Consider the following 26,510-nt stretch of genomic DNA (forward strand, 5'->3'; position numbering starts at 1 on the left):
CTGCCCTCTGTGCTGCAGGAGGATGGGATTCCAGAAGCAGTTGGACACAAGCCTGTGCCATGTGCTCCAGGAGGACCTCGCCTGAGCAGGGAGGTTGGCACCAGTGCTGCCCCAGCCTCACCCATTATTCTGTGATGGTCTGGAGGAGGGTGTTAACAACCAGCACATTTCTCTGTCGGGTTGGTTTGGAAAGAGGAGCTGCCTGGAAGGAGATCTTTGCAACCAGGGTGGTTGTCCTAACTAAAATCATCAGAAATTTGGGAGGGTCGTGGCTGCCTGGGCAGCCCAGAGAGGCTTTGGACCATTTGCTGAGGACACCTGTGGTTTTGGGTTTAGAGAATGCGTCACCATTTTACTCTTGCATCTGTTCAAAGTCCTAATTCTGTGCATCAGTGTCTTTCAGATGAAGAAAGTGAAATCTTTTCTTGCCCCTGGTGTCTGAGCAAATTGATATCAAATTCTCTAATGAAAAGACAACTGTTGTCAGCAGAGGCAAGCAACAAGAAAATCTGGGACAGAAGGTAACTTCATGATGGATTCTACATCCTCAGGGACTTTCTAAGCTCTGAGGATTAATTTTCTATTATATCCACGTGTGGGGCTTCCCTTAAATACACTTCCACTAACAACTTAATACTTTTTTCAATTACAGTATCATAAAATGTTACAACTTTTTTTGACATTCTGCGACTTGGAGGCCAAGGCTTTCATCACTGTGACTGTTGTTGCACCCTTTTGCTTTTATTAAATCTTTTTGCTGCCCCACTGAAGCCATGGTTTTGTGGAGAAAAAGGAAAAAAAGGGAGAAAACCCCTTAGGAACTGAACTTCTGCAGGGGTTTGCACTCCATGAGCTTGATCTACAAGTCCTGGTAGACTCGCAAATCCTTCAGAAGTGCCTCTTCTCAATATTTTAGCTCAGTTGCCTCAGTTTACTTTATTTTTTTTTTTTATTTCATTATATATTCTTTATTTTACCATTTCTATTTCCTGTACAGTAACTGTAAGAATTCTTTCAGACAAACAAGGGCATTTTTACTTGTCCACATGCTTGACTGTGTGAGATAAATCCAGAGCGCCAGAGATCCTCTGATCAGAATTTCCTGCAGTGCATCAGAATTTCATAGAGCACCTGAAAATGAATTGCTCATAGTTTGAGCCAATGGTTTATCAAGAAGAAGGATTTGGATAACTACAGGTTACAACCTATTTTAGGAGAGTGGTCAGTAGCTCAAATCATTTGGAGTTCTCCACCTGGAAGTGTAGGGAGCTGGAGAATGAAAAATAGAGTGAGGTGTCTGAAAATGACCTGAGTGCCAGGTGGGGCTGTGTTCCCCTTTGGAACACTGATGGATCAGTGCTGTGGGGTCACTTCTGGTAGAGCAAGGCTTGAGAGGACTTCTTCACCTGGGAGCTCACAGAACTCTATTGATTTTGCTGGCACTGAGGAAGAAGGATGCCCTGATTTCACAGAACAGCTCAAAACTCTGTAATTTTTGGGAATATTAATCCACTTGCCCCCAAGTAAATCAGTATTTTTTTATGTTTTTGTGATTTTATAACCAAAAGTAGGTATCTTTAATGTAGATATGTGATTTTATAGCAAAATGTTACTAAATCAGGACAAGATGAATTGAGAAGTTAGAGGTGATGGTAGAAGGAGCTTGGGAAAATCTGGAGATTCCCATGGGAGAGCAGAGGCTCCGTGGGCAGGCACAGGGCAGGCAGGGACCAGGAGCTCTGCCTGTCCCTCAGCCAGGATGGAATCATGGAAAGGTTTGGGTTTGAAGGACCTGAAAGTTCATCCAGTTCCACCCCTTGCCATGGGCAGGGACACCTCCCACTGTCCCAGGTTGCTCCAAGCCGTGTCCAGCCTGGCCTTGGGCACTTCCAGGGATCAAGGGGAGTCCACAACCCAAAGGCTGGGTCAATAGAAGTGCTGGAGAACAAGGCTGCCCAGCTGCTTTCCCACATTTTCCATCTCCTTCAGTGAGGAAAAGAGGGAAAAGCCTTCCTGACACAACGTTCACAAGGGACACGTCACCGAGTGTCAGCGCAGGGAACATGAACTGATCCCAGTTAATCTTCCCTGCCTCCTTCCGCACCTCCATTTTATAAACTGAAATTGGCAGGGAATTATGGCCACAAAACCTGATTTCTACCTCAGTTCTGCTCCTCGGCAAGGAACTACCTGACAATTAATATTTGTGTATACCTTTTGAAATCTGTGACCTTTGGGGAGTTGACAGAGCTATAATATTGGTCTTTGTGTGCTCGCCTGGCTTTTAAAGTCCCTGCCTGGTGGATGTAAGTTCAGTGGATACAGATCTGAAACTTGATTTCCTCAGTATAGCTGCATTAGCATTCAGCTGTGGGTATGTAAGATAATAGTATTAAAAGCAACCTTCCATCCTGTTGTCATGGATGCAGCACAGCCCAATCCTGGGAGCACTACACCACCAGTCTTTGTACAATCTCATTTTTATCTACAAATTTTGATTTAATTATACCAGAAATTCTGCAGCCGTCTATAATATATGATTTTATTTTCCATTTCAAGCATAAAAATGTAAGAATTGAGCAGCTCGAGCTCTTTGTCCAGCGCTCTTTTTTTTTTTTTTTTTGCATTCCAAGTATCTGTCAGTATTAGTTATGAGACTGTGTGAAATAAGTAGCCATGAAAGATGCCTGCTTTTATGACAGAATGAGTGGTTTCATGAATTTTAAAGGAGCACATTTGTATTTTCTGTTCTTGAACTACATGGGCTACTCGCAAATATGACAGAAGATAATTGTTTGAGGAATTATGATGCCTTTCAAGATTTTGCGGGATATTACTATTTTCATAATCTTTCATTTATCAGCTTCTGCGAGTTGATTTATTTATGGGTGTAATTTGGAAATTAAAGTACTCCCACTCTGGCAGCAAAGGTACATGTTTGCTTCGTGTGGCTCGTGCTCCCTCCCCTTGGCAAAAATAATGAATGTGCTAATTTTTGTGTCAGACACCGAAGGAAGGTGTCAGGGCTGGGGGCAGTCAGGTGTGATCCTGCCCCACGTGGGAGAGTCCAAAGCCTTGGGATGAGCGGGGATTTCAATCTCCAGCAGCACCCATGGCAGCAGGCAGAGCGTGTGCTCGGTTTGTTAGGATTTAAATGAGGGCATTGTTAGCAGGGATTTGGTGTGAGTGAGCAAAGGCTTCAAGCCTTTAATTGACTCAGAAAATCTTTTTAGTTGTGATTAGAGGGACAGATACTCAGCTGGTGAGGACTGATGGTGCTCCATTGAATCAATTTTCATACCCTGTCTGGAGTCAATGGAGCAGGGCTCATTTATAACCTTATACCTGGCCTGTTATTACAAAAAAAAAAACTTTCCAAACCTGATATCTGAGTGGTACAGTAACCTTTCATCAGGGAGCTGCTTGGCTCAATTAAAAAAAAATCATCAAAATCAGGGGTAAAATCCTTGGGCTAATAAATTCAGTGGAATGAGCTATTTCCTTTTGGTTGGGAATTTAAGGGTGGAAACCTATGGCTGTGCTTGAAAGCTCTGTGATGGATCTGCCATACTTTCATATTTAGCATAAGGTTGTCTTCTTAAGGACTAAAATGAAGCATCTCTATATCTATATAAACTATCTCTATGTCTGTACAAAGCATCTCCATATGAAGCATCTTTTAAAGACTAAATGAAGCATCTCTATATTCTTTTCTGGTTTAGCCTTGAAGTATTTTTATTTTTTCCCCTTGGTAATATTATCTCCCATTCCATCCCATGATAACTGCATAGAAAGATTTTCTTCTATGGTTAAAAACAACAACAACAACAACAACAACAACAAAAAAGACAAACCTGGGTATCTTTCTGTATTAAACTTGTCCCTAACATCTGAACGTTACCACTGAAAATCCCCTCTCGAAATTCCGTGCACGCCCATAATTAAACTGCTCTGAAAGGTGCAGTCAGGAGAACCAGGCACCAACATTATGGAGTGAAAATTAAAGAGGCAAAACATCAGAGTGTCTACTGTATGTGCCTGCTGTTAGACACTCAAGCATGGAGAACAGGATACACCTCTATGGATGGATGGCTTTCCTTATTAAAAAAACACAGTAGGACTCACAGTAGGGGAACGCACTAAAACAAGGCTTTGTAGTAATTTCCTTGAAAGAAATTTCCCAAGATAGCAACTTAAAAAAGCTTTTAATCTCACGACTGGCTCTATAGTGAGTTTTACTGGAGCTGGGATAAAAAAGGCCGTTAGATTGCAGCCAATCTGGTAGAGTTGGTCTGAAGCCTCTTCCCTCCCAAGAAAAGGATTAGGCTTTCCTTGCACCAGAACAAGGGTTGAATAGATTGATGTGATTCTGGCATATTGAAGAACCTTAAATACATATCTCTCAAGTCTGAAACAAAGTGGGAAAACAGAAATCCCCTTTCCCAGCTGGAATTCTTGACCAACCACGCTGCCGTGCAACACTGAGCTGATGCATTAGATCAAGGTTCCTTCCTCATGTCTAAATTTGAAACCACTGTCCCTCGTGATTTTGAGCTGATATTTTATTTTGGGTCTCTGAGCAGTGCCATTTCCCACTTGGGAGGAACATAAAGTGTTTCTCATAAATTCCTGATGAAGAATCCAACAGGACCGTGTCCTGCAGCAGCTTGTTGTGCTGCACTGGGCCAGTAACTCCCTCACTGGGATTTGCCTGACCTGTTGTCTATTCTACATGACTATTAAACGCCAAAGTAAAGGAAAAAAACACCCCCAAATCTGTCTAAAACCCCCATGCAAACCTGCTGGAAGGCTGGCCTGTGTGTTATAGTTACCTGATAACCCTGAAACTGCTGTGGCTGCAGCTCTTGGTGCCGGTGCACGTGTCCAGGACCACCATCTGAAGTCCTGTGGCTACTGCTCAACCTTCTCCTTCCCTTTGGTGCTTTGGCTTGTGGGGAGGTGGCCCCAGGGGTTTGGTAGAAGGTGCTGGAGGCTGGAGGTGAAGAAGGAGCTGCCCACGCTCCCCTCCAGGCAGCACCGGAGTGCCCAGCACCGTGTGTGAGCATCGGCGGAGGAGAGGGAACATCTTGTACCTATCTTGTGTCAGCGAGCTGAGAACAGGCAAGGAACATGTCTGATAATGTGTTTCACATTGAAATAATTAAAGAGAATTGTTGCTGGAGGGAAATGTGCCTTTAAAAATTAACCCTGACATCTCTCCGACAATTTGGCATATTACAAGAGATCCTTTTTTCCTCTCCTTTTTTTTTTCCCCTTCTTTAGTTTTACTAAACTTGATATGCATTTTTCAGCACTCTGGAAAATGCAGAGCCTTTGAAAACTTCCCTGTACGAATAGTCTATACTTACAAGAGCAGCCTCATCTATTTTCCACTGAACTACTCGTAGGACTGATGTTTAAAGGAACGGGGCTGAAGTAAATGACACGTTCTGCAATGCCCTGGAGCCTCTGCTAGTTATTATTGTTTGAATCTCTGTCTTGATTGCATATATTGCAGTCTTCTATCACACAGGGAGCCAGTTTTGAAATCTGAATGTTGTTCCTCAAATAACCATCGAGCAGCTCGCTTTATTATTTCTTCTTATGCTGAAAAAAATCCTTGGAAATTGAAAGTAGTCATTTCCATAAAGCACTCAAAGTTTAAAAATGTTCTTTTTGAAGGAGCTGGAGAATTTGAAAACAAATGTTAATGTCTGTAAATGCAGTATTACTTATTTTTTTAAAACTCAAGCTGTGACAACACCAATTACATTCACATTTTTGTCATCTGTAGGAAGTTAAATATACAACCAGGTATCAGTGATCAGGAAGTTTGGCTTCACTATATCATGGCTATAAAAGTTATTTCCACGTTGAAGAACTGTGCAACTTTTTATTGGGGTGAGATTCTGCATTTTCTGTTCTCCGTTCGAGGATAATTTGTTAGTCCATGGGTAGGAAATGTTGCGTTCCTCTCCCTTTGTTCATTTACTAATTTGAAGCTGCGTTCCCAGCCTGGAAAAGGGCACAGAAGGTGGTAGGACTGGTGAGGATGCTCAGGCTGCTTTTCCTCTCTGATGTGGCTGGAGCTGCCTTGGACCGTGTGAGTTTTCCAGGCTCTTTCCCTGTGCCGGTCACCAGGAGGAACCTGAGGATGTTATTCCAGACCTGATGGCTGGAATTCTGCAATTCCCTGGCCTGAGGAATGGCTGAGGTGCTGCTGAGGCATTCCTGGATTTCAGTTCCACAGCTAAGAAAACAGGCATGCAAATTGTCCTTCAGACACTGCAAAGTCTTTTTGTTTTCAATTTTTCTTTCCTTCCTTTCTTTTTTTTTCTTCTTTTGACTAATGTGTGGCCCAATGGGAGCCAAGCACAATGCAAAGTACAGGAGCAGGAGGGCACTTTTAATTCATGTCTGTAGTTCCCAGGTTGCAGGGCAGGTTCCTGGGTGACACTCTCCGTCCTGGAGCACCTCAGTCTGGGGTTTACACTGACAGAATTAACTTGCAGGAGCCAAACCCTCCTGCATTCCTTAGTCAAGGAGAAGAGATTCAGCCTCATATTTCCTCTTCCCCTGAACTCTTGATGATTTGGTGATCTTGGGCACAATCCTCCAAGATGCTGAGTACCCACATGGGCATTTAACCAGGAGAGCTGATGGTTTGTGATGCTTCCTACAACTGGGTGCTCCCTTAGTGAAATTAAAAACACAAAATACTTTAAAAACACTCCTTAAAAACATTTTTTCTTGACTTGGGAAGGATTTTTGCCCTTTTTATGAAACCAGCAGCTGAGGAAGTATCTGTTAGCTGCTGGGATATGTGCTATAAGCCTGGCTGTACACAATATCGCTGGGACGTACTTTTTGGCTATTAAAGGCTCATTAAAAAAATTAAAGTCCCCACAATTTACAATATTTTCCGTTGAAATAGCATGTTAACACATTTCTTTAATCAGTGTGTAACTGTCAGGGGAAAGAACAATTCATCTAGTATATGCATACATTAGGAAAAAAAAAATTATCAGATTTAATTTTATTTGTTTTATATTCAGGGCTTTTTTTGAAGGAATTCCTGCAGGGAAATGGTTAATCTATTTTTAACTAAAGCTTACTTTTGTAATCTATCCAGTGCTTAGAGTTCTGTCATTGATCTATGATTTATGTGATTTAAACCACCTCTTGGCTGTAACATTGGTTTCTATCCAAGATGCTGAGCTGAATACTAATTACGAGATCAAATTTATGCTGTTGGGCTAAGCAGCTGAAGGAGCTTTCCATGCAGGACTCCCTTAAACCACGCCACCGTTGAGCATTAGTGGAATATTTGGTGAGGGGGATGGGGAAAAAAAGCTGGAAAAGGGGGAAAAAAAATACAGCAGGAAAGCTGAAGTGTCCTTTGAAAGCTTTATTTTTAGTTCTCTTGAATGAGTGCACAGTGCTGGATGCAGAAATTCAGTGTGTGAATATGCACATGGGGCTGTTTTTCCAGCAGAATCTCACTAATTCCCCCTAACGACTGGGAAACCCACTGAGAAAAGCCAAATGGCACCAGCGAGCAAACAAATAAATATGATTGAGGAGATTTTATTCCAAGATGTATTTTATGCCTTTATTTTGACAAGTATCACGTTGTCAGAATGATTTATGGTATTTCAGAGCATACCAGTAAATGCACTGTAGGATGGGTCCTTACAGGAGGAAAGTCTGGGTAACAATAGCTTTGCTTTACCTCTCCTTAAAGCATTTTTGCTGAGAAATCAGCCAAGAGCACCAATTTTATAGAAAACATAGGTTTCCTTCAGTAAGAATGAGTAACAATTCCATTCTCCTGCATCACCTTTGCTGAGGAGGTCGGGATGGCAGCAATTTTCCTTGGGGGAAAAGGATTCAAAGCCTGTTCCAACAGCTCAGAATCCAAACCCCAGTCTGAAAAACAAAAGAAATTTCCTATTGGAATTTTATTGATTATAATGATTTTTGAGAGGAAACATGTTCCAATGCACCATTTGACTTTCACCTCTGTTGGTATAATGTTGAGGTGTTTTGTTTTGATGATGCTGAAATATTTTAGTTTGTTCAGGCTTCTTGTTTTCTTTTTGTTTGTTCATTTATTTATTGATTGATTTATAGTGTAGTTTTCCTGCTTCCGAATGCTTTGCCTCATATTTTGCTCCAATTGGGCAACTGGAACATTTTCAGCCTCCCACTGCACCTCATTAAAATGGAACATTTCCATAAAATGCTTTCCCATATTCAACTTTGCTGGAATCATTTTAGGAACATTTTCAGAGATCTTTTAAGAAAATTTAACCTTCTGCACTTGGGAAAACACTGGGATTTCTCACAGAATTCCAGGTTGTGACCATTTCTCCTGCCTTTTTAACCGGGGAGTGGCATGCTTTGCCCTCCGGGTTCGGGAAACGCGGTCTTGGCCAGCGGATCAAGGCGTAGGGGGTGTCCTCAGACGCAGAGCAGGGGAAGGATTTGGATCCTCTGCTGTTTCCCCTGTGATATCCGTGTTGCCACCAGTGTGGATCATTGTCTGGAGCCCCGTTTGGGGGGCTGTGTGTCCCCTCCCCTGGCAGAGGTTCCTGGAGCCAGCAGGTCTTCCCGCTCCAGCCGTAGGAGGCCCTTTAGTGGGGAACTAGTTTCCTTTTATCCTTATTCTTGCTCGCTTTAAAAACAAAACCCAAAGCAAATAAAAAGCCAGAAACAGAAATAAAGCAAACAGAAAACCTTGAAGAGGTTTCTTCCAAGGGTAATTTTAGACTAACGACCTCTGGTTGTGTATCTATTGCTCATTATCTTCCTCATTTATTATTTCTCCCAATTTTAATGTGGAGAAACTAATATTTCAGTTAGATCTTTTTTCCTTTTCAAAATTATATTATTTATAGTCCACTTGATGTCATACTTGCTTTTAACGTGCCTTGTTATAAACAATTTGCAATGTGGAAATAAGCTTTTGAATTTCCATATGCACACATGATGCTGAAGTGGGATGTGCTTGGGGACAGTGTCATTAAGAGGTGCCACAGTTCATGATCCCATTTGTGTATTTTGCTGTCCTGTGATGCCATCCTTGCCTGCCCTCTCCATACCCACAGTAGATTCATCCCTAAATGCTGCCAGTCTTAAACAGAATGAATTTCCTTACAGGCTTCAGTCTGCAAAAGGGACATTATTAAAAAAATCCTGGATGAGCCCAGGGACACTGGAGGACCCCCACGTTGTGGCTGTGATTGCAGTTAGGTCACTTTGGAACCGCTGGATGTGAGACATTCCCTCACTGCTTCTGCAGGGAAATAATTTGCACCCTCGGTGATGTTGTTGATCTTGAACGATCTGAGGTAAAACAACAGAAGTGAGGATGGGTCTGGAGTTAATTGCTGTCATGGTCTGAGGGACTTCAAAGGGAGGATTTTACCAGAAGCCTCATTAAATGGGCTGGCTATTTTACTGTGCTGAGCAGGTGGCTGGAGTGCTCCAAAGGGAAGTGTTTGGAGGTGGGAAGCACCTCTGGGACTCTCCATGCTCCAGCAGAGGCTCCCAAGGTGGGCCGAGGGCTGGACATGAGCCAGGGGAGGCTTGTGGGGGCCACAGACCCCAGGCCAGTCCAGTGGGGTCCCCATCCTGAGCAGGAGCTGTTCCTTTGGAGCCTTGACTGACACTGTGGAAGCCACACGGGGCCTGTGTGGCCTTGGGATGGTGGCAGTGCCCATGGCCAGGAGTCTGGATGTCATGGCAACCTTCTTTCTCTGCTCCAGGCCTTGCCCTGATCTCCACCTGCCTCTTACACAGCTTTTACAGAGCAAAAACTCACTAGGAGCGGAGAAATCCTCTATAAAACAGAATAAAGCATCATTCTAGAGGAAATATATACAATATTCTGAATATATGGACACATACACACGCACTAAATATTTGTTCTATTTTCCTTTTCTTTCTCTGCAGCACAACTGTTAAATTAACAATTGGTTTTGGCAGTGAACTGAGGGGATTTCAACTGAAAGTATGGAAACTAAAATTGTAGTGAAGTAACACATCCCTGTGCTTCCACCTGGGTATCGAAAATGTGATTTATACCTGATAGATGAGCAGGTATTTTATCTGTCTTCACAGATATATCAATAGTACATGAGGGAATTTATTTACTCAGACACAGAACCATAATAGAGTGGTTTGGATTGAAGGGGACCTCAAAGATCATCTTGTTCCAGCTCCTGGGCAGGGACAACTTCCCCTAGCCCAGGCTGCTCCAAGCCCCATCCAACCTGGCCTTGGGCACTTCCAGGGATGGGGCAGCCACAGCTTCTCTGGGCAGGGTAATCATGGCAGAGGAAATCCAGATTTTTCTCTGCCTCCACAGGGTGCTCTCTAATCCCACAGACGCAAAATTGATGAGTAAAAGGTTTGAGCTCAGCTCGGACTGCTGAGCGTTCGAGAAAAAGAAAAACCACCACACAAATTTTGCCCTTGGGAATCCATTTTTTCAGCAGCACCCAAAAAATGTGTCTCCTTAAGTTTAAATCCCAGCAAACAAACAGCAGAGAAATCCAAACCATATCAGGCTTTTGGGATGCCCATCTTAAGGAATTAGCAGCCCTGGAGGAGCTGAAGTACCTTTAAAGCACTGCTGGGTTTTCACAGAAAATGATTACGAGTTCAGAGATAATTTATAAAAGAGCGTAGGAGCTCTGTAGTTTCTGCAAACCAGTGGAAATTAATAAAACCCAAGGCTGGCTATTAGATAAACCCGAGCAGACAAAGTGTGTGTAACTACCCGTAGAGGGGCTGACATGATGAATGATGATGGATCCAAACCCATCTGAAGTTCTTTAGGAATAATAGCAGCATAAAGTCATTTCTATAGGGTACCTAAACATGCCTGAAACAACAGTATATTGAAGGTTGCATATTATGCTAAGAATGACAAGTATTTATGATTGGAAGGTGTCTGGGCTGGGATTATCACTTTTTGTAAACCTTTTCTCACTTCTTTAATCTTTGATTTAAAGACCTGTCCAGAGATTAAAAAAAAAAGGGGCTGATTCCTAAAGTTGTCTTTCAGAGATAGTAAATACCTTCTCACCTCAGTGCCTGGTACTACACAGGTGTTTTCCTTCTGGATGGATGAATGTTTTCCTGGGGGAAGAGTTGGAGAGAGCCACCTGAGTAACAGGAAGAAGGGTGGGAAAAAGTCCAGCTCAGTTAAGTTAAACTCTGTTCAGCTAAACTCCTTCCTAGGACTGGGAAGGAAAAATCCTCCTGTGTGGTGCCAGTTGTGTCTAGTGAGTTTTATATTATTGAAATTGTAAATGTTGTTGAGTTTGCTGTTTGTGGGGGTCTTTTAAGTGTTTTTTTTTTTTAATTTATGGTCACAGCACTTGTGGTTAAATGTGGAAGCTGGAGGAAAATAATGGGTGCAAGTGTAGAGAATGGACAGGAATGTGTGTAATCACGAGGGGCACGCAGTTTTAGAAGTAAAAAGGAGTTTTACTTTAAAAGGAAGTACTTTAAAAATTAGTTTTAGAAGTAAAATGCCCCTTCTGCAGAACTGCTGCCTTCCAGTTGTCTTTGTGCCTCTGGTGTTGTTGTCCTACTCAAATGAGAAGGAGAGATTTTGATGACAGGTTTTTTCTGAGAGTACAACAAACACAACCTGTGTTTGTCTCAGGTTTGGAAGGAGAGAAACTTTTGTGCCGTGCACAGATTGATTTCCAAAACCTGAGGGTTTCCAGCTTTCCCTAACCTTTGCTAACACACTGCAGCAATGTGTTCTGTGAGCATGTTGATTCTCTTAGGTCTGTAAGAGCCTTTGAGACAGAGCTAATTTTTTCAGCGTTGACTGTGGAGATTTGTGACTTCAGATGTGAATGTCCCTTTCTCAACCCCGCTGCCAGTGACCCACTGCACAGCAAGTGTCTCACATTATAAAGTGCTTATTCACAGAGGGCTCTGACCAAGGCTATCTGGAGGGTGGGAGATGCTTTCCTGGCAATGGGATGTGAACATCGTGGGGCAGATCTTCAGCTGGGATAAAAATCCTGCTTGGTCTCTGTGGCTCAAAGGACGTCTGTTAATTCATGTGGAAAATTCGCGACCCCGGAGAGATCACGAAGTTCAGTGTCCTTGAGCAAGTGCCACACTTTGCAGTCAAGATCAAAATGTCTTTCTCCCTCAAATTCCTTTGAATTTTAATTTTTCTAAAAGTCCTTTAAATTGTTTTATACTGAAACCTGCGGTATTATCCAAGAAAACTTGGAGGAATTCTCAGTGTGTTCTCCCTTTTTCTTTTAATAAGTTATTGAATTTCCACACTGGTAGGACTATGGAGCACTGAAAGCTCACCTGGCTCCTCTGCTCATGGGCTGTGCTCATCCAGGGCAGAAGCTGAGCTCTGACACGGTCATTACCACCAAGGCAGCCATCCAGGACTTTATTTGGTTATCCTAGAAGAGCCTCAGTCTTTGATTTCCAGTTTAGTTACATCAAGTATTTGAGGAAAGTCTCTTAGCTGGAGGATTTCGGAGGGCAGACTGGGAGCTGGTTTGCCTGCCAGGGCTGTGCTCTGGGCACTTTTCTCTTGTGTTTTGGTGGTGAATTGAGAGGTGGGATTGCCTTGTGCTGGAGCAAATCCCCTGAGCAGAGGATTTTCAGATTCCTTGGCATCGGTGCAGCGCAGCCAGGCAGCCCTCAGGCAGTGCAGCTTTCCTCCTCTCCTTTGGAGAGCAGCAAGGCACTTGGAAAAATGAATCATCTCCTGGCACAAAATCTTGCCTTGCTGCAGGAGCTTTTGTCTTCTTGTTGGGGCATCAGACTGCTGATGTTGTGCTTGTTCACCTCTCAAGGCACAGGCCATTTGTCAAATTCAAGCCAACAAACCCAGGAGGGTGAGGTGCATTAACTTGGGGACAGGAGGGACCATCACCATCACTTCACACACTTGGTTACATAGGAGTTGGGAACAATAGCCTTTGCTATTTCCCCAAAATTCCTCTTTTCAGCCAAGGAATGAGCCCTTTGTCCTTCATTCAGATGTATCAGAGGATCTTTATCTTCCTTTTTAATCCCTGGTCCGTGCTGGAGGTGGTGACAGGCTGGAGTGCAGTCCTATGAGGCTCCCCCCTCGTTAACACCTGGGTTGCTTCCCCCTTAATCCCACCACCAGGGCCCGAGTGCAGCTGTGTTCCACAGCCCTGCCACGTTTGAGGAGTCTGTTATCTGTGTTAATTTCTTTATTTTTAATAAGTTGCACACAAACATCTCAGAGACCTCCCCCCACTTCCCATCAGCTTCTCATCATGGCTTCTACTGCAAGTCAGGCAAAGTTATCTTTGCTACTGTGAATTTTATCAAATTGAAATACAAACAATTAAAAAGAAGTGGTCTCAGGCAGCAAGGTGGCCCTTGAGTGCCTCAGTCAAGTGTTGCATTTGTGCACTGAACTTTAAATTATTTCTTTTTTTTTTTTTACATTATTCTCTTGCACTTGTTGCTTTATGTGAGTCCATGGAGAAGATAAAACGAACCATTGGGAGGAAATGTGCTGTTGCTGTACAAAATAGTGTCAAGTGGAGAGAGGTTTAGTGTTTCTCTGCCCATCCCTTCCAATCTTTTTGGTTAATTATGACTTCCCTTATTACATAAAGCAACTGCAGACCTTAAAAATGGCTTAAGACCTTAAAAACTAAACTTCAGCTTGAAAATCTGAGGACTCAGTGTGGGAAAAGCTTTGCTCTTGAGAAGGTCTGTCACCTTTCCTTTGACTTACAAAGGGTTTCTGTAGAGAGATCAGTGTTGGGAAGGTGCTGGGAGCATGGTTCTGTCCTGAGCAGCATTACAGATAATTCCAGGTTTATGCATATAAAGATCTGTGAGTGGTTGTTATAAATAATCTACTGCTCTCTAAAGGAGCTCCTCACAGGTGGGAGGTTCTGGCTGGGGTGAGAGCCATTCTCTGGTGTGCTCCTCACTGGGGCAGTGGTGTCTCCCCCGTGGTCCTGGGGGTCACAGGGGACCCCTGTGCCAGCTGGGCTGCCTCTGCCTCCCACCAAGCCCCTGCTCTGGGCTGGGTCAAGAACCTGAAAGCCAAGACCTGTTCCTAGCAGCAAATCCATCGAATATAAACCCTGTGCTTACCTGAGAGCCATTGTGTCATTAACAGATGGACTTGATGGTCTTAGAGGCCTTTTCCAACCTAATTGGCTCTGTCATTAGCAGGATGAACCAACAATTCTATCTGTAGGCACATAAGTACCCTGTTCCCAAAGGTGACCCCAGAGCAGGTGATCCCCATGGCAATGCTCTCCAGGCTTTTCTCTTTTTCTCAGCAAGAAGCTTTTTCTCCAAGCTGATGCCAACCCTGCTGTCTCTGCCAGTTCACTCTGTGTGATGCATTTCTAATTTGTGCTATTTTGACCTTCTCCAGCAGAAGGTGTGGTAGTTCTTCAGCGAAGGGTGTGGAAGTGCCCTCGGGTCCTCCTTGCTCAGCCAGTGAGTGCCCTGCATGAAATGCTTTCTTTCCTGTTGTCTGAAAATCAGGATTGCTTTGCTCTGTGCAGCCACACCCCCTGGCCAGCCAGCAGGCTCTTCTGGAGACTCAGGCTTCCTGGATTCCATTAACATTTTGTTAATGAAATAGTGCTTTGTCAAAGAGTCTTGAAAACTTAAAAGGGTATTTAAGCTTCTTCCATGAGTCAATACCATGTAATGTCAACATTACCACGAAGGGATAATTCAGAGATGTCACACAAAGCTTGTGTTATGCCATTTGCAGTCTGGCAAAACAGCTCAGCATTTATGTTGTTTAATCCATCTTCAGAAATCTTTTGTTCTGAAAAAGTTTGAGATCAATCTTGTCAGTATTTACTGACACAAAGCTGATGTAAGTCACTGTGCTCCTATTGACTTCATCTGAGTTGTAACGATTTACCCCAGGCTCGAATTAAGCCCAAATTAGGCATATGAAAAACTCAATACCAAACTTTTAAGGAAGATGAAGCTGAATGGCTCAGACCTTGGAAATGAGAATGTGGATAGAAGTAGACTGAAGGAAACAGTCTGCAATGGCCTGGGACAATACAGACACAATTTGAAGAGACTTAAGGAAAAATAACCTTATCAAAAGCTTTGCAATGCTGAGATAATGTATGGCATTGATGAAATAATGTACCTGGCTAGAAGGAAAGAGGAAATACAGAACTGGAGTTCAGATCTGAGCACTGGCAGTGAGATTGGGGGCATAGGGACTGAATTCCACAATGCACATGCTGCAGCGTCCCGGGCTTGTCACTGTCACAGCAATTCTGGTCAAGGTACATGAAACCTTTTTTCCATTTCCCCTCCCTTTCTTTTTTTAGCACTTCTGTAATAACACCCACCACAGAAGGAAGCTGTTTCATCCTCCTGGACACTGCAGTGATGCTGTTTGTTTTACCTTTGTACTTTTTAATCCTTTTCCATTAAAGATCTCTGTAATTGATGTATTTGAATGTAGTGAGCAGTGGCCTCAGCTTGCTTTGAAGAAAATAGACTGCCTTACTTCATCCTTGGCTGAATCCAAAATACTTTCCCGTGATTATTTCTTGGCTGTGTTAAATCTATTTCCCTTTCAGACTCCACAGATAGATGGGGTCAACTCTGCAATATCTGAAGGGATGTGAAGTTATTTTAAAAATTATTCACATATTTTGGTGGCAAAGGTTTTGTGTTTCATTCACACGCAGATTTTTGTTTCCAACCAGGCATTGTGGAAGCAGGCAGCATCCCACACCTGTGGAGGAGCTCAGCAGGAGAACAAATGGGGGAAAATATTCCCAAAGTCTGTTGCTGCTGGTGGCTCAGGTATGCTGAGGTAATTTGTAGGTTCTTTGGGAGCAAGAGAGACTTTCTGGGTCGATTGCACACAGCAGGAAGAAAAATAGCGTGAGGCTCTTCGTTTGTACATTTTTTGCTGTTTTACGACCTGGGAAACATTTGGGGCATAAATCAATTGCTCTTTCAGCAAAGAGCCACGGAGGTCTTGCAGCCTCCTTGCTCCAGGTGAGGTCAGTGCAAGAGCAATGGGAGTGAGGATAAAACATGGACAAAGGGAAACACGGTGCAAAAGCAGGGTAAGAAACCCTCTGAGAGCAGGTTTGAGCACAGTGTGTGTTCCTTATGGTGTGAAACGGCCTCAAAATGCTCAGCTCTTCTGGAGAGATGCCTTGTCCAAACTGGGCTGTACCTGGCTATGTGCAGCACAAGAGGAATTTGGCAATTAAATTAAATTTTAGGCTTATGTCACAGATCCCAGTATACTTGATCAGGTGCTTTAAAGGAATAATGCATTTGCTAAGTAGAAAAATAGGAAAAACTCCACAAATGTTACGTAAGAGGCAGAATCAGACATAAAGTTTATGATCCATCTTGGCCTGCTGTTATAACCCAAATGCAGAGGGAGCACAGTGAACCTGAAACACCACAGTCAGCACTGCAGCAAAATGAAGCATGGCAATGGAGGGGATGTTTAAATTGAGGTTAAAAGGAAAACAAACCCAGAGACTTCTAATAAAAAGGAAAACTTGATATGGGGAGTAATGCAAGTGTATCTGTGAAGTGCTATTCAGGCACAGGCTGTCCCAAAGGCTTTACAGCTTTTAATAAAAATAAAGTGTGAATAAGAGGAGGCTGAGAAAGTGGTGCAGGATGGATGTGCATTTTAATCTAGTATTTTAAAAAAGAGAAAAGAGTCTTTGGAGACAACAAAAACTGGGGGACTATTGCAGGTGGGAGAAACTGCAGAGGTGGGATTTGTGGCTGTGGTGTGGATGTTGGAAGAGGAGGGATGTGGCCACAATCAGGTGTGTGATGGGAGTGGGAGCAGGGAGATTCAGCACAGTGGGGTGAAATCCCAGAGATGCCACTGCCCTCTCCCAGTAGCAAATAGGAGATTCCCTTGCAGGTGCAGAGCTGCTACATCTCATAAAATCAGGTGTTACAGTGATTTAATCTAAATTGTTCTTAAAAATATCAAGTGCCTGGTACAAAGACTCTGCAGATAATCCATAAAACCATTATGTTTCTCTTAATCCATTTCTGATTTTTCTTATCCCTATCAATGATATTAGACATCTCTACCTGAACCTGCACCTCCCCTTGTCTCAGCTCTCCATGTATAAATTTCAGACAACAGTATTTTCTTCTGTGCTTTCCTTTATTTCCTATGAAAATGATAAATTCTGGGGCAAGCAGCTCTGAATTACTCTGTGTTCAGACAGTGCCCATCCAAGCAGAGCCCTTATGTTATCCAGGGCTTTCCAGCTCTGATCATGGGAATTTCTGAACCAAGCAAAACATTTCCTCTCTATTTCATTAAACTGGGTAATTGAAAGAAATCAGTGATTTTGCCACTCCATGCTTTATTTGAGCAAGTGTTTACTGGAGTTTCTTTGTTTCAGGGAGTTTGAACAGAGGTCTGTGGTGGTCCAGCTCGTTGGAAACTTTTGTGCTCAAACCAGGAGGATGCTCCAGCTGGAGCTAATCCCTGAGTAAGTTTTCTGGAGGCCATTATGTCTCCCAGAGTTTTGAGCTTTTCTCTAAAGGAGACATTGCTCTGTGTGTGAGGGAGAGAGAAAGAGCATCGCCTCGAGGGTTTCAGTTATCACACTGGCTAAATATCCCTTATTTTTAGTCAGAGTCTTCTGAATATGAGATCCCACTACAGGTAGGTGAAGTGACCTCTTTGGGTTTGAATCTGCTCCTCTCTGGCGGATGCAAAGCTGCAGCTTTGAACAGGAGCCCCCTCCTGCTCTGTGCAAAGCTCTTTGAATTGCCCCTGATAGGCTTCTGAGGCTCCCCGGTTGCGTGCGAGGCACTTTGAAGATGAATGCCCAGAATGAGGGAAACATGAAACAAAACTTACTCCCTTATGTCAGAGTGAGCAGCAGATTCCTCAAAGACCTGCAGCACAATGGTGCTCTTTGGTGGGTGAGAGGAAATAGGCTCTGGTTCACCAGCTTGTCAGAGCAGAGCAAAATTGCAGAGCAGGGTTGTGCCTTGGGTGGTAGAGCAGCAAAAGGAAGGGTTTTTTTGGGGGGGCTCCACAATATTCAAGTCTGGCAAAACTTGTTTTGAGTTGTCTCCTTTGGGTCTCGCTTGATGAAGGGAAATTTATTCATTTTGCTTCCCCAGAAGTTTGCTTTGTGTTCATGGTGGTAGGTGTGCCACATCTTCTTGAGTTGGAATATTTTTCTTTGTTTCCATGAAAATCCTCCACCCAGCTCCTTAAACTCTCTGTATCCACCATAAGTTTTTGGTGGTGACCACCCATAGTCCTGGGAGCTGAAGAGCCCTTTGGGGAGTGGCACAACTGTAGGAAGTTTTTATTTGTCTTATTCCAAATATTTCTGTGACAATTGACATGAAAACATCCATTAGTGTCTTTTTAAAACCTGATGGATCAGTTCTTCTGACGTCACTGTGTGATCCAAAAGTTTTCATCAGCATCAGATGGATGAACCCACTTTTTTGAGGGGTTAATGGGCTTGTAATGCAAAAAAATTGAACTGACTCAGGAGAGACGGTGTGTGGGAACAGAAAGGAAGGGAACAGGAAAATAGATTAAAAAACACCAAGAGAGATTTGTTAATAGTGGTTGGAGATATTCTTCTCACCTGTCCTGGGTGACTGTTCAAATGCAGATGTGTGAACTGCTCTAAAGCAAATGAGGAGAAGCAGAACCCTTTGGGCCATAATTCTTTTCCATATGTGATAGATCCCTCTTCCTTCCAATCAATTAATTGCATCCTAAAAACATCTATTTCTCACCATTGACTTTAAAGGGATTTTAGATGAGTGGCTCAGATATAGCTGTCTACACAGTAAGTGATTAAAGTTGGGTTAGATGAGCTGGCAGACTCCACAGGGTTTTTTTCTTCCTTCATGCCAACCTGAAATCAAAAGGCATCTCATCAGAGTATTATAAAATACAGCCTTCAGAGGGAGAGTCTTCTACTTCCATATTCTGGCATCTGAAAGGAGGAGGGAGACTCCCATCAATTTAGAGAGAGGTAAAGATTTCATCTCCCTCTAGAAATCATGGCCATAATGGGAAATTCAGACATTTATGAGATTTGCTTAGCCAAGGCAGAGCTGAACATGTGGATGGTTCTGTTTGTAGTGTTGCAGCAAAAGCAGAATAAGAGAGTATTTTTAGGGGTTATTTTGATTCTTTTTCCTCCCTCTTTGATTAAGTTAATAGCCCAACTTGTACCTGGGGAGAGGCAGACATAGTCTGTGTGACCTCACAAAAGAAAACCCCTTATGTGCCCTCTCCCTGTGACTCCAAAATGGGGGTAAACTGAGAAATAGGGCTGATTGCAGGTGTTTATTAATGGGGAAACTCCCAAAGAAGCATTTACCAATTCACCAGAGAGAAATCCTCACAAAAAACCTCTTGCAAGTTGTGTCTGGTTTATGTTGCAATTTTAAAACCGGGTAAGGTTGTAAGAGAGATGAGCAAGTTCCTGGGAATTGGTGAATATTTCCCTTGGATTTCAAAAGTTGGCAAACCTTGAATACACTATAAATACCTTTTGCATACCATAAATATCCATATATTTTAAGGCAATGTGAATTCCAAGGGCACGAGAAAGCAGAGCAAGAACCGACTTTGTTTTAAATCAGAAAGGGACATGCATTTGTTTCCTCTAAACGTTAATTCCTCAACATAATGGGTAAAGTATCAAATTATTATTTAAACCCACAAATAAGGTGCAGGTCCCTCTTCCCATCTCTAAGTAATGTTTTCCTGCCAAAGGATAGGCATGGCTGTATTTTTTCCTAATGGAATCTGCATAGCTTTGCCCTGATAGTCCACTGCTGAATATTGATGGTGCAATAATTGGCTCTTTATTGGTATCTTGTGTTTTCTTGGAGATTTTTTGACTTCCTGCACTAAATCCTTTTTGAGTTTTGCTCCTTTTATGGTTTGGTGTTTACAAAAGTTGATAAATCTGGTGGAGCTGCAGGACTGTGAATAAGACTCAGGATTTTGATTTGTTGTATGTCATGTATTGGTCGCTGATATCTCTTCTGTTATCTTTTTTAGAAGAAATATCTCAGTTGTTGCTGTCTATATTTAGCAGAACTCAATCTCTCTCCTCTATCTGTTTTCTCCTATTTGTCCCTGGCTTGAAGGGTTGGTGGCACTCAGTGGTGGATAAATGCAAGGAAATCTAATAATGCCTTTCTAATATACCCATTTATCTGCTATCATATTTTATTTTAACTCTTCATGCAACTGTGCAATCATTGCTCCATTGCTATAATTGGATTTCAAAGTATATTTGTGCCATTTAATTACATCTATAGCTTCTCTGTAAGCGTATTCAGAGTAATTAGTAATCTTCTACTTTTTAGTGGAATTATATTTTATATCAACTGTGCTCATTTTTCTCTTCAAAATCTTCAACCCATTTGCACCAGTTTTGCTTTTTACACTGGAATTTCTGGCATAAATAATCATTAAGGGTTTTTTTTTTCCTCCCCACTGTGAATGTGAACAGAGTCTAATCCAGCTTTCACTGGAGTCAATGGTAATCTTTTCTTTTCCTTCAGTGAAAACTGGATCAAGTTAATAGATTGCAAATTGCATTCAAGGCAAAGTCACATCTTATCATAGAAAGAGTTGTGTAGCAACTCCTGGGGTATTGATGGAAGGTGCAAAATTGATTGTTTCCATTTTTTCTTACTGGATATTTTATAGATTCTCTTATCCAACTTTATTAATTTTTTAGCCCATAAGTTATGACATTGCAATAACATTTTAAAGTTTCATTTTAACCTGATTTTCATGACAAAGTAAAAACCTTTCCACTTGAAGATTTTTGTGAGTGGGTCTAGAAATTTGCTTTCCAGACCCCAAGTTTATCTATTCATCTCCATTAAGATGCTTGAGAGTGGGCATTTTTAAGTTTTAAAAATATTTTGTCTTAATTTTTGATTGTAAACCAAATATTTGGGAAATTTTTTTTGCCAGTTCTCTGTGTCACTTTAGAGCTGTGTCAGTCTGTGGACAGATTTAGTCCTCTTGCTGCTGAATATGAAAACCTGCAAGCACTTCCCTCTAAAAGTATAATTCCAGCAAATTACATTCCCAAGTAGGCAGAAATTTATGATGTTCACTTTTTCCAACATGTCAATTTTGCCACTGTGGGGTGGTAACTATATGTACTGAGTAAGATCTTTAAATTTAAAAAAAAGAAAAAATATTGCAACTGGCTCGTTAAGGAGTTATTTTTCTCTTCTGCACTGCACCCACTCTGTTGATTAGAGGTTTGTTGTTTTGGTAATGTGCTTCTCCTCCAGGCTGTTAATGATTACAGACACCTCTCTAACCTGTAATTTTGGGGGAAGGTTATTGACAAGGTGAGATGACAACAATTGTAATTGTTCCTATGGCTTAGAAATGTCCTTCATCTTTGCTGGTCACATGTCAGGACTCGGGATTTAGAGTCAAAGTGGAGCTGATGCCCAGGATTAGAGACACTTTCTTGCACTCTTTATTCCCAAATCGTGCCACTTTGTAAGGTTAGAAAGAACACTGGGAAAGATGGCAAATTGCTATTTAATGCTTAATGAAACATTGATGCAAATGGTGCCTGTTCCATCCCCAGCAGAAGGTGACTTTGGTAGGTTGAGGATGGAGCCCCTTGGGTCTCCAAGGAGAGATGCTCATCCTGGTGTGATTTTAGAGCCTCAGGAACCTTTGTGAGCTGGAGCATCTTCAGTTTCAGAGGGCAGGATGAACAAAAATAATTTTCTCATCCAGCCTTTTGATCGAAAAGAGAGCCATTGAACCATTTGTATTGGAGATTTTGTTATGTTTCCAGCATAGGGAAATTGTTTATGAGCCTTAAATATAAAAAAACCCTTAACTATGGTAATGGTTATAATAGTTCTATAGTTACTGTATAACAGTAATGAGTAGTAATTTCATTACTAATCATTTGAATGGAGCAGCGTGAGCAGCTGTGCACCTGAAATCCAAACTTTAAATCTTGCAGGTATTTGGATGTCATGAGAGGTGCCTCACCACTAACAGGAGCCACATTCCCACATCACAGGGACCCTCCTCACTGGAGGCTGGATTTTTCCAGTGGATGCCTTTGAGCACTTTGCACTGAAATTTTGTCAAAGAATGACTGGTGTTTTGCCACTTTAAAACCATGGAAACATCACAATGTTCTTTTACAAATGACTCCAGGAATTAATTGCAAATGACTTATTAATGAAACAAATATTCAGCTGTCACTGGAACCAAACTCCAAGATACGCTTAATGATTATTTTTTGAGAAAACACTTTTGTGTTTGTTTGATCTGCCTCGTGTTAACAGCAGTAGGAAAAGAGGGAAGCATTTGGTGTCGGAATGGAAACTTGAAACTGGCAAAAAGGAGAGGAAGAAACATCAGCCAATGACTGGGAAATAGGTGAGAAGCCCAAAGAAAGAGCAGATCCCTAACCATTATGTTAGAAATCTGCTCCCCCAGGCAGGTCTGGCTGGGTAATAATGATTAAGTCTGGGGACAAACAGAGGAATTTGGAAGGGAAGGGTTTCACAGTAACATTAATTTCGCCACATTCCGGGTCTAGAAAATGAGCATGAAAGAATTCGCCTCGTATGGGGTGGATAAATGTTTGCAAACTGCAGAGAGACTCTCAAGTGAATGTGAAATATCAGCTGTAGCTCTGCACATGACAATAAAAATAAATGTTGCTAATTAGGGAATGTGCATCCCTCATGGCTCTGGCATGGTCTGGGATGCACCACCAAACTTCGCTGCCCGGAACTGTGTGCTGGACCCACGGAGCTTCCCGGGTGCCCACGGGCCACCCAAGGGAGATTTTTCCACAGGCAGCTGGCTGAAACCATGCATTTTTCCAAGAGTTCTCCTTTGTGAGGGCCAGATATAAATAGGTAATAAAGCTCTTCCACGGCTGCTGTTTACAAGAGCAGGAACACCAGGCAGGACACGAGCGAGGCGGATCCAGGGAACACATCTCAGGTGTCCTTCTGCTGGTGCTGCTAAATTATTTACCACTCAGCAAGTGTGTGCCTGTGTGAGATATTGAAAGGGGGGAATCTGAGGTGAAACCCCATCCGTTTACCCAGAGCTGACACTGGAATATTCATTATCACATTAAATCCAACCACAGTGAAAATGAAGGCTTCCGTTGATTATGTGCTTGCATAAAAGGCTTCTTTGGTGGCAGACCCGTGTGCCAGAGATCTGAATATAAAATCAAGTAAGTGGAAACCATTTTTTTTTATGGTGAATTTGCCTTCTTGGAAGTTATGAGACTTGGCAGGTTTAAATTATGTTTTAAAACTGCGGTGGATTATGTGATTTTTCTAACTGGCCGCAAGCAATACGAGATGAGCGCACAAGACCCCAATCCCAGCCACAGGCTTGAGACAGGATTTCCAGTGCAAATAAAAAAGAAATACAGATTTTATATGCAGGGAATGGTGCATATTTATCTCAGTGCAGTGTTGGTTTGGCAGGGTTGGTGAGGAGGTCTCTTCCCAAGTGCTGGGTCTGCACTCGCCTGCCTTTCCCTGCCGCACTTCATCCTGAGCTTGTGCTGGAGCACAGCTCAGAGCAGGGATTGGAAGAGCCCATTGTATTTATGATTGTGGAAAAGTACAGGAAAATACACAGGACTGGCCAAAAATAGGCAGGTTTTATCCACCCATCCACCCATCCACCCATCCACCCATCCATCCATCCATCCATCCATCCATCCATCCACCCATCCATCCCTTGCTCCTTCCCCCTCCACCAGGGATCCTGTTTGATTAAAGACTTAATTCAGTCTTCTCTGGAAGGCAGCAGAAAACGTAGAAATGCTGAGATGAAGCAGCACCACGTGAAGAAAGGCCACCTCTGGAGCAGGTTGTCCCACTGGGAAGCAGGAGACCTGGAGGCTCTGGGTCACTGAGGGCTGTAAATGAGCTCCCAGGAAAACTGGCACAGCGAGGGCTGGTTCTGGTGGTCGTGGGCATGTACAGGAATGTGAGAACAGAACCTATTTCTGTTGGTGCTGAGAACGAGGATTCGCCCACAATTAGAAATTTATTGAAAGGTGTGACTGATTGCATCAGCACAAATAATTTAGAAATAGATTAAAAAAAAATAAAAATCAGTGTTCTACATCCCATAATACCTGCAGAAGACTTTCCAATCTGGCAAACAACAGGTAAGACACAAGATGATCAGAAACCAAATTTGCCTGTCTAAAGATGGAGATGGATGAGTCTTGATTTGGAGCATGATTGAAGTGAAACCATCATCTTCCAAGAAATCAAGTGTTTTTCTTCTGGGAAAGCCAGAGATACTTTACAGCACATTCTTGCCTTTCTGCCTCCTGTTTTCATCTGTAATTGGAAATGTATTTTGTGAGAGAGAATAAAACAAACATCCAGTAGATATAAAAACACCCAGAACCTTCAGCTTCGGCTAATCTCTACAGACAGCACAGAGAGAAACAAAATGATCTGTAGCTATAATTGAGAGGCAAAAAAAAAAAAAAAAAAAAAATCTATGTTTAATAAACATTTAAAGGAAGAATTACATGTGCCACAAATCCCCTTTTATATTGCACTTAAAATCTCCTTACCTGCCCTTTAGTTTTCATGGTTTTTCTTATCTTTGGTGTCACTTAATCATATTTCAGCAGGATTTGCTTCCTCGCTGCCCATCTGCTCTTTCTTTCTAGTGCAGCATTAATGCCACACCACCCTCCCAGCTCCCTTCTATGCCACTTTGATGTCAGACACCCTGGGATTCGGGATTTTTTTCATTCAGGTTCAGACAGAAAAGAAAAATACCTGGTTTGGGGGAGTGACAGATCCTGATTTCAAATGGAAACGTCCAGAGCAGGGAGGGGGATGAAGGGGTGGCGAACAAAACTTTGACTCCTGTGGATGTGGAATGTTGGAATCCAGAGGTGATCTGTCCCACTGCTGGCCATGGGGAGCTCCTCCTGGCCCTGAGGAGGTGCAGGCACTGCTCTGCTTCAAGTCTGTGCTGAAGAAGGGTCATACTCTGAGGATATTAACAAAATTAATTAATGAGTGCAGAGGGCAAGGCTGGGTTCTCCCCTGGACACCCACCTGGCAGTTGGATCTGCGTTTGATGAGTTAGAGGCATCATTTGGACGGTCTTCATGTGGTTTATTAATCCTAAAAGCATTGAATTAATAACCTTTGTGTTTATACCTTTCCTATTTTCAGAGTTAAGGAAGACTTTGTGTATTGTGTCTCACCAGTTTAGGAGCAAAATTCTCTCCTGGAAAGGGGAGAATGTTTTTCCTTAATGTTGACAGGAACTCTCCCAAAAAAATCTGCATTAACAAATTTTAAAAAACCAGTAAATGATATAAATCCTTTCTAATTGATCACATAGTTGTAAATTAGTCCTTAAGTCACTGATGGAAACAGGTCTGTATCACAGCTGAGGATATTCTCTTTTACTCCACTACCTTTGCTGGGCATTAAGTTCTTGTAATAATTCATAAAAACCCCTTTTTTAAAGCTATCTGATGCCTGCAGTGACCAATACTTGAACCTCTATTCTTGAAACATTTTTAAATTAAATCTAAAGTTGGGATTTTTTTCTTGTAAGAAAGTGACCCAAAGTGCAGTTAATCCAAATTCTGATGCATTGGTGCCAGCAGAAGTCACTCTTGATATTTCCAAATAATATTTGCCTCAGATCTCAGGAGGCAGAGCAGGGCTTGGCTGGCTGCAGGATTCCAGAAATTCCTCTGTATCTGAACGGGGATCAGGCTCAGCAGATGCTCGTTCATGCCCGGTGCTGTAAAGACAAAACACATCCAAGACTGGATGTGCTCAAGCAGTGCCAGAGGCTCTGCCCTTCCCTTGCTGGGACACGACTCTGCACCTGCTCCTCGCTCTGTCTGGGGTGGCCTGAGCTGGTTTTGGTGGGAACAAACCGAAATGAGGTGGGGCCACGCGAGTCCCGTCAAGGAAGGGCGCCCAGGAGGTGACAGGGGACAGAGGGACGCCTGGGACGCACCTTAAAGGACAAGTTTAGAAAGAAACGGTGGCTTGGAGGAAGATGAAAGTGCTTTTCTTCAGACGTGACAGTGAGAGGGAAGAAGGCAGAAGCAGGAGAGGAGGATGAAGCAGAGGTTGCAGCTGAGGCTGAAACCTTGAACAACGGGAGGAAAGGGTTTGTCCCACCTCAGTTTGGTCAGTGAATATGTGGTGAAGACAAACAAGCACAGATTGATTATCTGGGGGAAGAGGTTTCCAGAGGAAACGTGGGGCAGTTGTCTGAGGCAGAGGAGAAACCACCACAAGGTTGGTCATGGGACCGACACAAGTGAAAGGGGTAGAAAAGGAGGGGTGGCTTTAACAGTGGAAACAGGAATCAGCAAGGAAATGGAAAATTAAAACCACTCTGAGCCACATGGAAAGCATTGTTTATTGTTATT

At 42.7% G+C, this 26,510-nt stretch overlaps 1 protein-coding gene across 4 annotated transcripts in view; it reads left to right on the top strand.

Moving 5' to 3' along the window:
• Positions 1-26,510, top strand: part of LOC148183054 (uncharacterized) — an 80,046-nt gene that overhangs the window by 34,668 nt on the left and 18,868 nt on the right. For 3 of the 4 annotated variants that reach the window (XR_015773869.1, XM_088062690.1, XM_088062689.1), the window contains 2 exons: positions 15,750-15,849; positions 17,445-17,534. Coding sequence is in view for 3 of the 4 variants with exons in the window: in XM_088062690.1 (XP_087918816.1) it covers positions 15,750-15,849; positions 17,445-17,534 (190 nt within the window). In the remaining variant the exon portion in view is untranslated. Of the gene's footprint in view, positions 1-15,749; positions 15,850-17,444; positions 17,535-22,052; positions 22,693-26,510 lie in introns of those variants that run through there. The other variant, XM_088062688.1, reaches the window with a different exon arrangement.

Source organism: Pseudopodoces humilis, chromosome 15, assembly GCF_049639895.1.
Source record: "Pseudopodoces humilis isolate 2021_Gansu_Grassland_sample_001 chromosome 15, ASM4963989v1, whole genome shotgun sequence".
Classification (NCBI taxonomy): domain Eukaryota; kingdom Metazoa; phylum Chordata; class Aves; order Passeriformes; family Paridae; genus Pseudopodoces; species Pseudopodoces humilis.